The sequence below is a fragment of the Nansenia antarctica genome (genome assembly GCF_963989245.1).
Source record: "Nansenia antarctica genome assembly, chromosome: 4".
NCBI lineage: Eukaryota > Metazoa > Chordata > Actinopteri > Argentiniformes > Microstomatidae > Nansenia > Nansenia antarctica.
In genome coordinates, this window is record NC_137689.1 from 65,879,690 (window position 1) to 65,895,913 (window position 16,224).

Here is a 16,224-nt window from a genome sequence, read left to right on the forward strand (position 1 = left end):
GATGTTTGTTCCAAACGAGGACAAAATTACTTTTTTATCAACTAAAATGAAGCTTTAACATTTTCAAAGATGCATTTATTCTGATAGCTTTAAGGAAATTAAAGTTAACTCTACAAAGTCGACAAGGGGTTCTAGAGGTTTTAGAAGTAAAACTTGACTAGAAGTAGAACTTGACTAGAACACATTGTACTGCGAGAAGACAAAAAAAAAAAGGATGTTGAATTCGCTAAACGGTAGGGTGCAAATGTTGTCTCAAACAGTGATGAAACCTGTGGTCTGTATTTCCTTCCTCTTGTTTTTTTCTTCTTTCTTATTGGTTTGGTTTTGTCTATTTCTTGGCCTGACTTTGCACACCTAGTATTGACTCAGCATTGCAATACTATTGTGACATAGTATGTCAGCATCAATCAATACAACCATTTACCATGGTTGGGATAGACCAATCCAATCAAAATGAAAACGCTTATCAGGATAATACGTCATGCTGCTGAGAATACCATCTTGTTGGACGTGTGAGTCCTTGCATATCTTTGACCAACTGGCTATACATGAGCTCCATTTGCCCTGTAGATAAGAGGTGTCTACCCTCTAAAAATGTATGCCCTTTGACCTTTGCGGTCGTGATCTACATTTGCCCTTTTCTATAAACAACTAGGTTGGCTTTTTGAACAGCCGACACGTGTCACATAACACTTCAAAAATGAGAGCTGCCTGCTCTTCAATAACACTTCTCATAAACGGAAGTGTTATGGACTAAATCTGTTCATTTGGACTTCAAAAAGGGGGGTTTGTCTCATACAAGGGAAAAAACAATGTCATGATCCGTGCTGGTTGTATCGTTTATATGGACTGCATTTGGTTAAGTGCTTGTCTGGTTCTTAAAAGAAAATACCATGCATTTGAAACGAAAATAACATGTTGCACAATTGATGTATCTATCTCTATCTAAAAATTATTTGACCAGGAGTTCCTCTTGAGATGAGCACATCTCGTTTTCAAGAGTGTCCTGGCCGACGAGTAGGCAGCAGGTAAACGCTTTATTCCAATTACAATATTCGCACAGGGGGAAAATGACCCAGAGGCTCACAAAAATGGATTCGCTCTCAAATACACCTTCAAGAGCATGAACTCACAATGTTACAATGGCTGGTGAAGTCTTCCATTGAAAGTAAACCTGTTGCCGCATTCTAGGGTGACAAGTGGTCTTTGTTGTGAACATAAAGGGTAAGACATTGTAGAAATACAGTTTTTTAACATAAAGATCAGAAAATGTAGAAGAGTAATCTGTAATATTTGGCTTATGTGCCACACTGTACAGTATCTGTAAGCATTTTTGCATCTCAACCATTCAATTTTACTACAATATGTATATGCTAGAGCTTAAGAGCTACAATGTAGACCCCCGAATTGTTGATGTCTGACATTTGTATTGAATATTTTCTCTTTGTTCAAACTGTATTCTCAAATGATACCATGTACAATGATACCAAGATTAATTAGTACTTAACTATGGCATTATTAATGCAGCTCTACAAAATTACCTTGATGACATACAGTTTACGGTATTCCATTTTCATCAGTTTTTCATGTTCTTCATGACTTCAGGTTAGTTAGACAATGGTTATTTGTCTGAAATTGTTGATTCTGTAACGAAACCCTCAAAAAACCTTAGTGTCAAGATTAGTTTGTCTATGTATAACATAACAGTTTGAGAAGAGAGAAAGCCTAAGTGGCTTTATTGTATCATTGTTATTTTTAGAGATTGGTCTGAGGTAACCAAGGTGCTTGTGCTCAATGCACCCTCCGTACATGGCTCACTGTCCCTGTCATTAATTATCACAGGCAGAGGTTCACCTGCAGAGACTCGGCTAGAGAAGAAATCAAAGACGTGAAGTCATATACTTAATGAGCTTTTTCATCAAACTACCTAATTGATTAGAGTCACAGTCAAACTAAAGTCAATGAGCTATAACTGCAGTGCTTCTCTTCAGCGCTCATTAGAATACTGCATCACTGGTCAGGAAGGTTTCTCAATATTTCTCATTGATAAGTAAACATATAGAATTGATGTTTAGATCATTTGATATTAGATAATCTATCAGCCAGTGCCGGTTTATGGGATGTATTATTATATTTAAAATGCTATAAATCAAAGGACACAAATAGCACTATATTGAAGTAAATGTATGGAAGTAAAAACAAAAGTGTTAAGGAAGCATTGAAAGGCATTTAAAGTCCTAAACGTACAAGTCTGCAAGACTCTAAGAAACCGATTTCTTTGTTTATTTTTCTTTGTGAGTCATTATAACCAATGTCGGTGTTTTTTTGTTCCTATTGTTGTTCCTACTCTTGTTTCTGTTCCCTATTTCATTTGTTTTATTAGTATTTATTTCCCCCACCTATTATCATGCCATTCAGTCCAATCCTTTTTGTTTAGCAAGATGACAAACACTTTGTGGAATAGCCATCCTCGTACTCTATAGGGTAAACAGTCATGGGTTGCCTTAAACAGGTGCCGTAAAAGGAAGCTTAGTGTGTTTAGGAAAAGACCATTCAGAATGGTCAAATGTTGGGTGACAAGGCTGACACAATCCTCAATATGTTGGGGGTTTTCTGTGCCAGGAGAAATTAAGTGTCTATAAACAAGCATCAGGACTTTTGACCCCATTTGTTTACCTGTAACAACCTAGAGTTTAGGAATTAGCAAACTAGCCATGCAAAAAAAACATATTTGTGTGTCTTATTCAAAGTCTTAATTTAATCCAACCTCCACTTTAGACAGATATTTCTGATTTACATTGATTAATAGCCTACCCTTGCTTTTGCATTAATATTTTGTGATATCACATATATATATATCACAATGACCATACAGCATTATAACTTTGTTATATTGTTGCCCAATTCAATTCTTGTAAGCAACATTCAATGCAGCCTTCTGCATAAATGAACAAATCTCAGTTTCACTCTTAAGTATGCTTAAATTCTCTGTGAAATGTACTGTTCTTGAAAACCCCTTACTGTTCTCTCAACCCCTTAGCCCATGTTTATGATGAATAACATGTTTGTGTTATGCTCCCCATCTGCAGAAATCTTTTCAGATTTCATGTAAGTCTACAGTAGCTTTGTAGTGACTGTTTTTAGCATTAGCAATTAGCCACCCTAAAATGTTCGACTTTATGACTTCCCCGTGCCCAAGTGAAATGACAGATTGCATTCCTCAGAATGAAAAAGGACTCCTCTCACATAAAGCTTATCTAGTTTATCATCAATCACTTTTTTTTAATGCACCTGCCGATGCACATCCCACTGCTAGCATTAGCATCACATTACTCCTGGTGTAAATTTGCCTTTCTGGTTGGTATTATGTAATAACCACGATTTGGGATGGATTTGCCAGGGACCCGTTGACCCTTTCCCTTTCAGTAATTTTAATTCACTTTCAGTTTAGTTTTTATGACAATTATACTTTAAATTATTCTAGTAACAACACTGTATTAATATGGTAATTCACATAGTAATTCATGAATTAATAATTTAGTTGAGCTTTTAACAGAAGTGAAATAAAAGCCATTTTAGTTCCACTTGTGTGGAAATAAAAACTGTCGGGTAAAACACTCATAACAGTTAAAAACCTAGTGTCATAGACTGGATAATATGTCTGCATCCTTGAATAGAGAAGGCTGTAAGGTGTGCACCATTAACAGAATGCCAAGGTAGAAAACTTCTCTGCTTTCAAGGCCAGAGCACGATGATTGATGAGCTAGACTAAATCCTTCAGCACTCCAGAACCTTACTCTGTCATCCTTACCAACAAAGAACTTCAACAAAAAGGTCAGCAATCAGAGAGAAATAAATCCTACAATCAAGACTTGACATCTCTCATTCATTCACTTTGAAGAAGAGGGGGAGAGCTATTTTGTTATTTTCAAACCGCCATATAGTGTTAAAGAGAACCCATTCGTCAAACGGAATGCTTCCTAATGACAAATTTGAAGTTCAGTGCATTCATGGCCACTAGCACCACTGGAGCATTAACTGATCAATGCTTGTCATTCAGTGTGACTTCCTCAGTGATGTATCATAGAGTTGCCCACAAATTGAAGACGTCATGTCCTGATTCCCCAGATCTTATGAGTTGTGACAGGCAGAGAGTGACTTGGAGCCTGTGAGCTGTTGATGCCCTTTCTAAACCATAATTACAGCACTCCACAAAGCAGTGGGGTGCATACGCCAAATTAGAGTAGTAACAGCCAGATCATCACAGCTATGTCCAACGCCAGCTAGCAAAACACACAAGTTAATACTGTACACTGGATATTTTGGGATGTTTTGGGGTTGTCTGGTAAAGGAGACCCAGGCTGTAGTTCTTTAGTGCTCTCCTTTGATAAGATGTACAGTGTACAGTTTATGTGAACCTGTCATTATTGTTACACTGTTCATTAGAGAGTCAATCAATTGGATCTGTAGTAGAGATTTCCAATCAATTTTAACTAGTCAGTCCGTGATTATTGCCATTCATCAGTCATTATAACCTGATGGATTTGTAAATGATACCTTTAAGATTTCAGTGCCTCTTAAAAAGGAAGAGCTAGTACAGTATATTTGTTTTGTGAGAGTTGAACACACCTAAACCTAAAATGATTCGAAATAACACTTCATTTGGTTGTAATACTTGTGTAGTAAAACATACAGTATTACTCTAGTAACAACAATGTATTAATATGTAACATTTTTGTAGTTTTTGGAGCAAGGAACAGTCCCTATTCCACTCCCTCCTGAGGCGGGGATCGAACCAGCAACCTTCCGATTGCTAGCCAGCCTCTCTAATCTCTAGGCTACCACGCCCCCACTAGTTTGTAGGAGTACAGTATGTTGTAATGTGTTTGATAGTAGTTGAATCGTCATAATATGTATTTGGTAGTTTGTAGGCAAATGTGTTGCTGAATGTGTTGCTAAAAGAAGCGTTTACAATAACATAATTACAAATTAGATTTCCACAGTGTATTTTTGAAAATGATCAGAATCTCTTTGTTTTCTTTGGTGGGTATATCTTTCAGTATATACGGAATTATTACAAACCTACATCTCTATATGCATATATTATGACTGTGTATGGTCAGTTATGTATTTTTGTTAACATAGTACTCATTTAGACCTCCTTACCATAGTCACTCCCATTTCAACTCATTGTTCCACCTTATAAACCACTGTCACCCACCCTTGCTGAAAGTCTGGTGTGTTGTGCTAGCAGGTTTTCCACAACTGAAGTCACACCTCTCTCCATTGCCTCCTAACAGGGAAGAAGAACTCCCTCCTGCTGCAGAAGTTTCAGAAGGACCTGAACGCGGGCGTGTTCAACACACAAGAGAACGAGATATTGAAGCAGATTATCAGGCAGGACAGGGAGATGGTGATGATGGTGGACCGCAAGCAGTCTGTAGCCGGGATGTCGGTCGCGGGGATGTCAGTCACCGGGATGAACTCCACCCCGATCTCCGGAAACTCCATCATTAACTCACCGGCTCAGCCGCCCTTTGCCACTGCCCTGGGCAACAACCAGTTCCAGCAGTCTGCCCCTTTGACCTATAGCGCTTCGGCCACCATCAACCCCCCTGCCCGCATCATGCCCAGCTCGGGGCAGGGTGTCTACCCTGCCCCCAGCGTCTCTCACAGCAACCTGAACTCGTCCTCGCCCAGTCCCCAGACCCCTCTACAACAGCAGCAGGGGGCGATCATGTCACCGTGCTCTTTCACCACGGCCGTGTGCAGTCCGCCCGTGCAGACCCCACTGGCCGGCCGCAGCTTCCAGTACGGCTCACCCACCGCCTCCCAGCTCTCCCTCATCCAACAGCCGCTGCCACCACCACAGCAACCACTACCGCCCGGGCAACCAGCAGCGGGGTCGGCCTCAGCCACACAACAACAACAACAACAACTACAGCAGCAACAACAACAACCATCACAGCAGCAGGTCCCCTCGCCCCAGAGGAGTGACATCCACAAGAGCACGCAGGCTCTCCAGTCGGGAAGCTTGAGTCGAGACGTGCGCCACCTCTCCGCTTCCCAGCCTTCCCTGCCTCATGACATGACCCTGGGGCCCCGAGCGCATCCTGCGTCCGGGGACACCATGGCCTCCATGACCCCTCCGGTGGCCGCGGTCCAGGGGACAGGTATGCAGAGCGGTCTCCGCACCACAGTGCCCCAGCGGGTTAACCTGTTCCGCCAGATGTCATCGGGAGCATTGCCTCCGGTGCGTGCAGCGGCAGCGGGAGCGTCCTCTACAGCCCAGCACAGGGAATCCCCTGGCTCGAGAAGAGATTCTTCAGTCTCGAGCAGTACAGAGACCGAGCAAGACAAGATGCGGTTTGCATCAAATTTATGATCCCATTTTACTTTTTTAACTTCTATGTTTTGATTAATTTTGATGGAGATACAAAAAATAAATGAAAAGATGAACTACAGTATTTTTGTTTTCTCCAGTTTTCTTCAGAAAAAATAACCTCATAGAAATCCTGTACAGATTGCCCTTGTATTATATTTTAGACACATTTTCTCCCTAAACTTAAGAATGTATATTAAACAAATATATATAAATATGTGTAAATCCAACTAGAATATTTGGCAATGACTATTTAAAAGCTCTAGTATAAACATGAGTCTTCCTTTCTGAAAAATATAAATATACATGTATATGTATGAAGAAGATTTTCTTTCAATTTGGGGTTTTTTGTTTGTTTAGTTTGTTCTGTTTTTGTAACTGGAATGCATTGTGAATCCTGACAAAGACTTTTGGATTTTTTTTTTACCTGCGAGATATCTTCTCACATTACGCAGCTTTGGCACCACTGTGGAATAACTAACGCAAACAAACCTTGAAACTGTCAAAAAGCACACTCTCAACAATGAATCTGATTACAAATTTTGGGACCCTTATCTCAGCAATCAACACAGGTACAGTAGCTAGGTGTTACGTTGCTCTCAGCAATACATCCTCCTGAGCCACGATGTCTTTGCACAGTGGTTCGTGAAGACCATGACAGTGTTATGGGTCCAAAGGGAATAGAAAACTAGAAATGCTGCTTTCTTTGTTTCTTGTAGGGAGGATGCTGTGTGATGGGAAAGAGATGGATGTTGTTATTTTTTCTATTCCTAATTTCAGACCGTGATAGACGTTATGTAATGTTGCTTAAAAACTATGTGTACATTTATAATATTTATAAACTAAAGATTATCACCATTATGCAATAGACTGTGATATAAAGATTATCTATATGTGTGTTGTAAATAGTTTTGTAGATCTAGTATTTACAGATACTGTGTGGTGCATTCTCAATCATAACAATGTCTTACTTCTATCAGGAACCTGGATATCATCTATATGCTAAAAAAAAAAAAGTTATTAAGTGACAACAAAAACATATGTTCATTAGAGATAAGCAAACCTTAATGCAATAGCTAGCACTACTTGATACTGAAAAATGCCTCTTCTGAAGACATACTAAGAATCCTTTGTTGTCTGCATAGTATTTCTGTCCTTCTTTAGTTATTTATTCCACATCAAGCAAATATGTACATCTAGAATGAAAGATGAAGAGTAATCTGTTAACACTTGTCATAATAGCTATAATAGCTCCTAAACACTCATTTGACACATTGTTATTGCGTATAATAATCAACTACGGAACAGTATTATTTATAGCTTTATGCTTTCAATGGACGCTTTCATCATCACCCTCTCTGTATGCTACACAATACAGTAATATCCTTTGTTACAGAGTATATTTTAGAATTATATAATTAATTGTTAGGTGTGATGGGTGTTCCGACACATTCCTCACAATAGCTAACAGTTATTCTGAGTTTGCATGCCTACACTTAATCTGCCACTTTTTGTACAAAACGAATGTGCGTTATTACGTTGGTAACATCGTATAATTTCCTCACTATTTGATTTCCTGGTTGTTTGTGTTGTGACCTCTGAGTTTGCAAAAAGCCGCTAACTCTGAAGAAGCAAAAATGTGTTGTGGGATATTTGGATCTCTGTTTTCTAATTGTGATTTATTTTCTCTTTTTGTATTCCCTTATTGTTGATTCGCCTTTCATATCGTTCATTGTAAATAATGTGATCGTGGTCTGTGTGGCAGGTTAAATGCCTAGTAATCTCATTCAACCCAATGGAAAAGTCTTCCACCTGACAGAGAATTTCTCAATTCTTACATTACGTTATGTCTTTTTCTGCAATATGCCTGTATCTGGTGTAGTATTGCAGTTTCGGAATGCGTCTCAGCTGTTAACTGGGTATTACTGTACTGTGAACAGTCCAATCACAGTTGACTCATGTAGAAGAGATTGGTGTGACCTTTTCAACTCTTCATTTGTTGTTGAAGAGGTCAGGTTAATCCAGTGTTCGGTGCCCATTTTCAGACATATTAAGTGTGTAAACTGGAACGAAAGCAAAAAAAAAGGCTGGTTTGCATTAAGGTTTCTGTCTCTTGTGTGTGTGTAAATCATCATATCTGGGCCGAGAGACTCTAAACTGACCTTGTCTGATGTTGAAGGCCTTTGACTGAATACTGTGACTCTAACATGATTTAGAGTACTTGCTTGGTTGTGTTGAAAATGTCAATCAAATCAATCAAGTTTTCAACAGGCTGACTATATTTGACATGCTAACAGCACATTATTACAATTATGATACTGCAATTATGAACAAACGTGTGTTTATTATGCACTTGTTTCCATATTCTCCTGGGGTCCAGAAATGTAACTCAGCTGTGAGTCAATCAAATGCACGTCAGTCGATACAGCTTACTCTGTATGGTTGTATTTGATGCACTGCTGAATTGATGTGTTTGTCCCAGGCCTTGGTGTGGTGTGGTATTCTCCTCACGACCTCTCATGACTTCAGAGTCACAGTCTTCACGGCACCAGACTCCGTCAGCTCACGGTGTCGAAGCCCTTAGAGATACAGTTTAAAAAGATTACAGTACTTCAATGCAGACTTGTGTCAATATTGTATCAATACAGAGTCCATCCACCAATGTCATAAAAGCATGCACTGTCACAAATACCTAAAGAGATACTATCTAAAAAATGTTGACGTTAAATGTATTGTGAGATTATGTTTTGTTCATTGTCTGCCTAGACGTTATTTGTGTGTAACGGAAGCATTGGGTTTTTCACAAGGACATTCTTAAGTATTTGTGCCTAAACTATAGCCATGTTTCATCCTTTTGTGTTATGTGTGTGTGCTAGGTGCATAGGCACCTGTGTCGCATACACATTCATTCATTAGTATCTGTTCTATGTCTCAATATTTTAAGAGAGGAAGATGTAAGCAATGAAAATGGCCAAATGTCTAATTCGGATCAATTGGAGTGTTGGTTAAAAGGTTCTACCATTCTCAGTTAAGCATTAACAAACAAATTAGGTAATGTACAGTAAAAACGACAATCTCTGTAGAGATTGGGATGTTATCATGTTGATGAGACATTGTAGACATTTTGGGAGCACCTCTGTAACTTTCTTTGTAGCTAGCCACTGATGTTTGATTGAATATAATGTTGCGTGGAATGAAACTGGCCAAAGCAAAACAAGTAATTTTCTTTGTTCTTTGAATTGCACTTTCAAAAAGAAAAGCTGATACAGACTCTTCAATTAGTGTAAGTGGATAGGTTTAATAAGGGTCATGTATCACCTAGATTAACACTCTCCTGCTCCGTATTGGGGCTCTAAATGAGGGGAGGTGTTCAATTACAACAAAGAGCGCTTAATCTTGGTATGCCATAATGTATAGGAAATAGTACACAGTTCAGATGGATAGCAGCACTGTTGGTTTGTGCTGTTTTTGATACTTGCCTTTGGAGGGAGAGCTTCCCAACTATGTGCTTTTTTTTCTCCACAATTCCAACCACAGCTAGCATTCTGGAATGGGCATTACATAATGATGAGGACAATGTACTGTACAACACGGACGAACAAGCTTACAGTTTAGCAGTATGGAGACTCTCAACAAACCAGCACATATACTGTATTTGTATATTTCTTTTTTGTTTGTTTTGAAAAAAGATGCAAAAAGAACAAAGAACAGTGCCCAGAGAAGGAAACCCAAAGTGCAGGTTTAATATGTTTACCGATGATGTGTGTGCATAGTGGAGAGAGGGACAGATGACACTGTAACGAGCCACACGCTCCTCTTAAACCCCACTGACATGGTCATTGTTGTGCTCATTCATGTTAACCAAGGCTTGGTAAAAATGAACTATTAGTTGGTTACTTGATACAGACTAAGGAAAGGTAAATGTAAACTTTCTTACAACTATATGCAGACAAACGGTGTTTGTCAAAAAATATTATTTTGATTTGTTGTTTTATTTTTGTTTGTTTGTAAATACTAAACCTTTAAAATATAGAAAATAAAAGACATATTGTCATTTACGCTGAGCTTATTGTGTCATTTTGTAATGCAATGTTATCACCATTAAAATGAACCATGTGCTTTATTATAATCAATATAACAATATAGCACATCATACTACTGTATGAAGATATAGATAGATAGGTAGATAGATAGATAGATAGATAGATAGATAGATAGCTAGATAGATAGATAGACTCTCATGGCTCCCGGTGTCGGTGAGATGGCTCCTGTGCCGCCTTTATGTGAGCTGAGTAGAGGTGGAGAGATGATGGAGAGATGATGGAGAGGGGGTTGGTGTCATCAGAAATAGAGCGTGTCAGCAGTTACTGGGCGATGTGAGAAATGGCTCCTCCTGGGAGCTGGGGATTTCCATTCATTACCACAAATCCAGTTATCAGTCATAAAGTATTCATCTACTGTATTAAGATGGATTCTGCTTCTGACCATATACAGCATGCCACTGTAGTACAGTATAGGACGGGGGAAGGCAGAGTCATTTGTGTGCCCCATCTAAGCATTTCTAGCTCTATGTATCGTATGTTACTGTTTTATTTGAAACACTCAGTAACATTCATGATTCATAGATAATAATAAGAATTGAGAGAATCAACTGTTTATTGTCATCAGTCAAGAGGCAAATCAGACTGTAGGTAGGTAGTGTATTTACAGCATGCTAAGGCCCCGGCCACACCAAACTATGCTCTCCATAAACGATTTGAGTCAATGGTTTCTCTGTGGGAGTAATCTGTTGATGGATAACGGACATGACAAGGGTACGCCTGTTTGTTTCATATGTTTTGGCAGTTATTTACAGACCAAAAAAGTTCAAAGGAGTAGAACTTTCCACAGTCCCTTTGTAAATGGACTGCACTTATATAGCGCCTTATTCCAAAGTGCTTTACAATGGCCTCTCATCCACCCATTCACACACACATTCACACACCAATGGCAGCAAGCTACCATGAAAACTACCAGCCCGCACATTGGGAACAATTTGGGGTTCAATGTCTTTCCCAAGGACACCTCAACACGCGGCCAGCCGGGGATCAAACCACCGGCCTCCTAAGCCACAGCCGCCCCGTTCTCCATTTAGCCAATTACAAACAAGGTTTCCTATTGAGTTGTTGGTTGTAGGTTGCATTGTGCAGTTGCTAGGTTGTTTTAACACTTTGTTTGTTTGTTGTAGATACTCATTTGACCCCCGAGGCGGCTCTTATAGTAGGTAAAATAGACACAGCTGTTCTAGTGTTAAAAGTCACTCCTGAATTCCACGGATCAAATCGGAAAGTGATTTCATATAAATTTTAATGATATGGGGCCACACAAAACTATCAGAAACTACCATTCTATACTGTATTACAGGTGCTATATATAGATTACTGTATGAGCAACTGAATCTGTTTTTTCTTTTAATGTAAACTCTTTGGAAGACTCAAGCTGAATCTCGAAGAATTGTCACTCTGTCTAGTTACCCAACAAGGTTGTATAATATGTTTTCTTTCACCAGTTTAAAATGAAGTTGAGCACATCTTGAGTTGCATAAGTGGTTTCCAGTTACAAGTTGAAAGACATGCTTATAGGGGTTATGTGAGGGTGAGATAGAGGTCAGTTGATCTCTTACTTCATTATCAATGGAACACTGCCCCCAATTATACATTTATATTCCATTAAATGTGCGTAATCGTATACTCAGAGGTATGAATTTTTCATTGTGTATTGGTGAGATAGACTTGCTCAGTAAATTCTCCTTCTGGTGCCATTGCCTATCAATATCTAGGAGACAATGAACAGCTTTTTTGAATTTTAAATATTCATAGTTATTATCATCACAGGTAATTAGATTCTCCCATAGTTGTCATGCCAGCTGGATAGCATACTGTAGGCTACTTGAGGAACATGAGTTTGAGGTTTCAAGTGCCTTTATACAGTACATCGACTGCACCCCAGTATATCCACTAGAGAGAAATGAAAGGGGTAGTTCAGTCATTTCACTTCTACATTCAACTGACAACACCCAAGGTTAGTCACAAAGGTAGAACTTCAAAAAGAGTGAACAACCCTTTATAACGCTGTCTATTGTATGATGGAAGGACTGGTTAGTCACTATGTTATACTAGATTCACACCCTTCATAAATCAAAAGAAAAATTCTGCAGTATGTTGATTAACCTATACCTAAAATGTGGGAAGTTACACTGGTTATATATGTCATGACATCTTCTATATATAACTGTACCAGATACCAAAGCTTGTGAGCTCAAACAGTGTTGTTATTGTGCGTCAATGCACACACCCACACATTTCATAACAACCACTCAATCCGAATTGACAACATCTTCTTAATGGATAAATGTAATGTAATGTAAAGCCTCCAGGGTATTAAAGTGAAACAATAACAATAGCAAATTCTATGGACAGCGTACTGTGGTCGCGTGTCCAAACTACTGATCTGTACTGTTCTATTTTCCGCTGGAGACTGAAGACCCATCTCTTTAGGCTACACCTGACTGTCCCTCCTGAGACATCTACAACCCCCCTGTACTGTTTCTCCTGTGTCATATAAAAAAAGCACGACAACTGACAATGGCCTCTGGATTGACCTTAGATTCCTTTCCTATTAAGACTGGTGGATAGATGATTCACTTACTCAGTCACATGTATTTGTTGATAGTCACTTTGAAATAAGGCGTCTGCTAAATGCCCACAATTAAAAAATGTAATGTAAAAATGTAAATGGACTGTATGGAAGTGGGATTTTAAAAAAACCTCTATTGTAACGGTGTAAAAACCAGTCCACAGGTGTGTCTGAAATGTAAGTGGTATCTTCATGGACAGAATTTTTCAGCACAACTGGTGGCACTTGACTGGCTCATTGTCTTTGACACACCTCCGTTACTGCAGGTGAAACAACGCTCCAGAGCTGTTACCGCTGACACACATTACCTAAAAATGCCTGCATTTGGACCTGCGTCCATTTTGCGCCAGGTGAAAATAAACACCCATTTAGGGAACAAGCCCCTCTCATATACCGTACAGGAAATACAACTGGCCTAAGCACATTTATTTACAGTCACTGTCCTCAGATAAGTAATGATGAACAAATTCAATAATGTTAATGGCTGCATAGTACTGTATCAGTTGGTGCATAATCTTGGTACATGGTTAGCTATTAAAAGTATTTGATGAACTTCACAACACTTTTGTTTAAAATATAAACAGTACTTGTTTTGTAATGTAGCATTACAAGACCAGACCTCTTCACTGGCTACTGGAAAACAATGTAGGGACATCCCATATAGCATTGTCCCCTACTGTACATGATGTCCTTGTTGTGGGGTCAGTCTCTCCTTACACCATCAGTCTCTTGATCACCCGGCACTCCTTCCACTAGCTAACGATGAGGAATGGACGGGGCTAACCCAATGACAACAAAGTCTCCATAGACCACAGGCAACGCAGGCACAATGTCACCTCTTTAGAAAGTGGTAGACCTCAAGGACATTGTTAAACCAGGGTCTCCCAATACCATCAGGTGTGTGTGTGTGTATGTGTGTGTGTGTGTGTGTGTGTGTGTGTGTGTGTGTGTGTGTGTGTGTGTGTGTGTGTGTGTGTGTGTGTGCGCGCACCGGAGCACTCTACCTCTCAGTCACCACTCTAAAGGGCAGCATCAGTCCTCTCCACGTCTGGCTCCCACATGGAGAACTATCCAGGTTTTAAGAGCCCTCTCTTAGTATGAGTTACAGTAGACTGGAACTCAGATATAGCACTCATTAACCTTCCATTGAGTTGATAATACTGCAGCAATTCCATTTGAATAGGCCAGTTTAATGTGCTGAATGAACAGACCAGAAGACTATAACACCAGTGTACTCCAAGGAATTGGAACCATCTATTATGTTGCATTTGAAACACAGCCAACAACACAGACTGGGACTTACAAGGACACTTCACACAAAGTGGGTTAAATTTCCTGTTTGGACCAAGTACTATATATAACAATATGCACATGAAGGTACTTTAGATAAACTCGTCTGCTAAAATGTTACATTCTATAGTGACTATTACAATGTGTACTTCATGTATGTCTCAAGTTACCAAAAATCTTTTTTATTTTTTTTTGAATTAATTCATGATATGATATGTGATGGTGTGCTGAAATACAGCAATAAAAGGATAATCGATTTTTTAAGGGTAATTTTATAAAGAATAAGAGGCCAATTGGCCTACATGTAATTCCTATAAAACCATAATATGATTGAAAGTCACGATAAACGAGGCAACCTCGTAAAATGATTATGTGGGCTGTAGGTATAAATAACTATAATTGCATCCAAGGTCTTTCTTACCCGTGGTGAAATCAGATGACAGTTTATCAGAGGGTGAATCTATACTGTACCATTCCATTCATGGGGAACAATTTACTTACAATTCAATCACTCCATGTATGCCTGCAATGAAATAATTCAATGGAATTGCCCTAAGAGACCATTTATACTGACTAACCTTCAGTATAAGTGAACAAAAACAACAGACATATTACACTAAGCTTATCGTTTTTTGATCCAGAGGGCTTTTACAATAAATGACCTAGGACAGACATTTTTTGAATTCCCCGAATAACAAATACTGTCATTAACTGTTCTTAGCTGTAAGAGTAGCTTGCATAATGTAAATATTAAAAGATTCAAAAACTGCAGTTCTTTTTAACATAGTAGTAGTTTATCCAGTGGTTTGAATATGTACACAAATTGTTCTCCCTCAACTGCTTTTAGATCATTTCACTTCAAAAATACACAAATAATCTCTGCTCACCCACAGAACCTAAAACACATGTAATGCTATGTGGAACTCTGAATATACCATTCCTAGTCGGCACCTGACCGACCTTCAGGGTTGAATGTGATTAAAACAATGTCAGTTATGGTTTCAACGTTGAAACAACGTTTAAGGCTAGATTTCCTTTCAAAATCGAAACAAAATTCAACAGTGATTCAACCTTGCTCCATAAAGATGATCCACCCGTGAACCCGTGTATCCCTCACCCAATCCCTATGAATGACATTATAATGATGTCATTGTAGTTTGGCACTTGGCACTTGGCCATATTGTGTTCCATATATTACAACAAGCCTGTCCTCAGATTTTACCTCCACCAGCCTAAACTGATAGTAACTGATCTTGTACTGTAGTTTACTGTAGTAACCTGTCTGGAGAAACTTAAGTAAAAAAAAAAACTAGGACTAGGCTACAGGTAGATGACTCCTCTCTAGTAAAGTAGATCTCCCCTCCCCACTGAAGTCGTGCAGTCTAATAATCTGACAGATGATGTCATAGAATTGCATAAACACACCCGCTGTTACTCCAGAGTGACAACGCCTGTCCACCCAAACAATCCTTTAATTGTAGCCCAAATAATCCTTTAATTCCAGCATTTTTACCCTGTCTGATCAGTTCCTATGCTGCTCCGTGCACACTTGACTACCACTGGATTAGAAGGAGTTACCTACTTTCAAATAAGAAGATAGTGTTTGAGGCTCCGGTATGACTCCTGCCTTAACCTAGGTTACAGTGTATCTGTGAGCACTTCACAATGTCTGGATAAGAGGGAGTTGAAAGGCTTCTGTCATAAATCAAATAATAAATCAGTACTACTCTAAGACGACTATGGATGCCATGTAAGGAGTATCACTCTGTTGCTCTTATGCCAGTGTATTCACAGTCATCTAGTGATGTAATATGTTGTTTCATACTCATTTATGCACATACTGTATATTGCTTATTGCACATACCTTTTTGATATAG

General features: G+C 39.0%; 1 protein-coding gene across 1 annotated transcript in view; it reads left to right on the forward strand.

Moving 5' to 3' along the window:
- hcn1 (hyperpolarization activated cyclic nucleotide-gated potassium channel 1) overlaps nt 1-6,385 on the forward strand; it is a gene marked incomplete at both ends in the record, with an annotated part of 70,610 nt that extends 64,225 nt beyond the window's left edge. The window contains one exon of the mRNA XM_080530178.1: nt 5,301-6,385. Coding sequence (XP_080386304.1) covers nt 5,301-6,385 — 1,085 coding nt within the window. The remainder of the gene's footprint in view (nt 1-5,300) is intronic.
- Between the last annotated feature and the right edge of the window lie 9,839 nt (nt 6,386-16,224).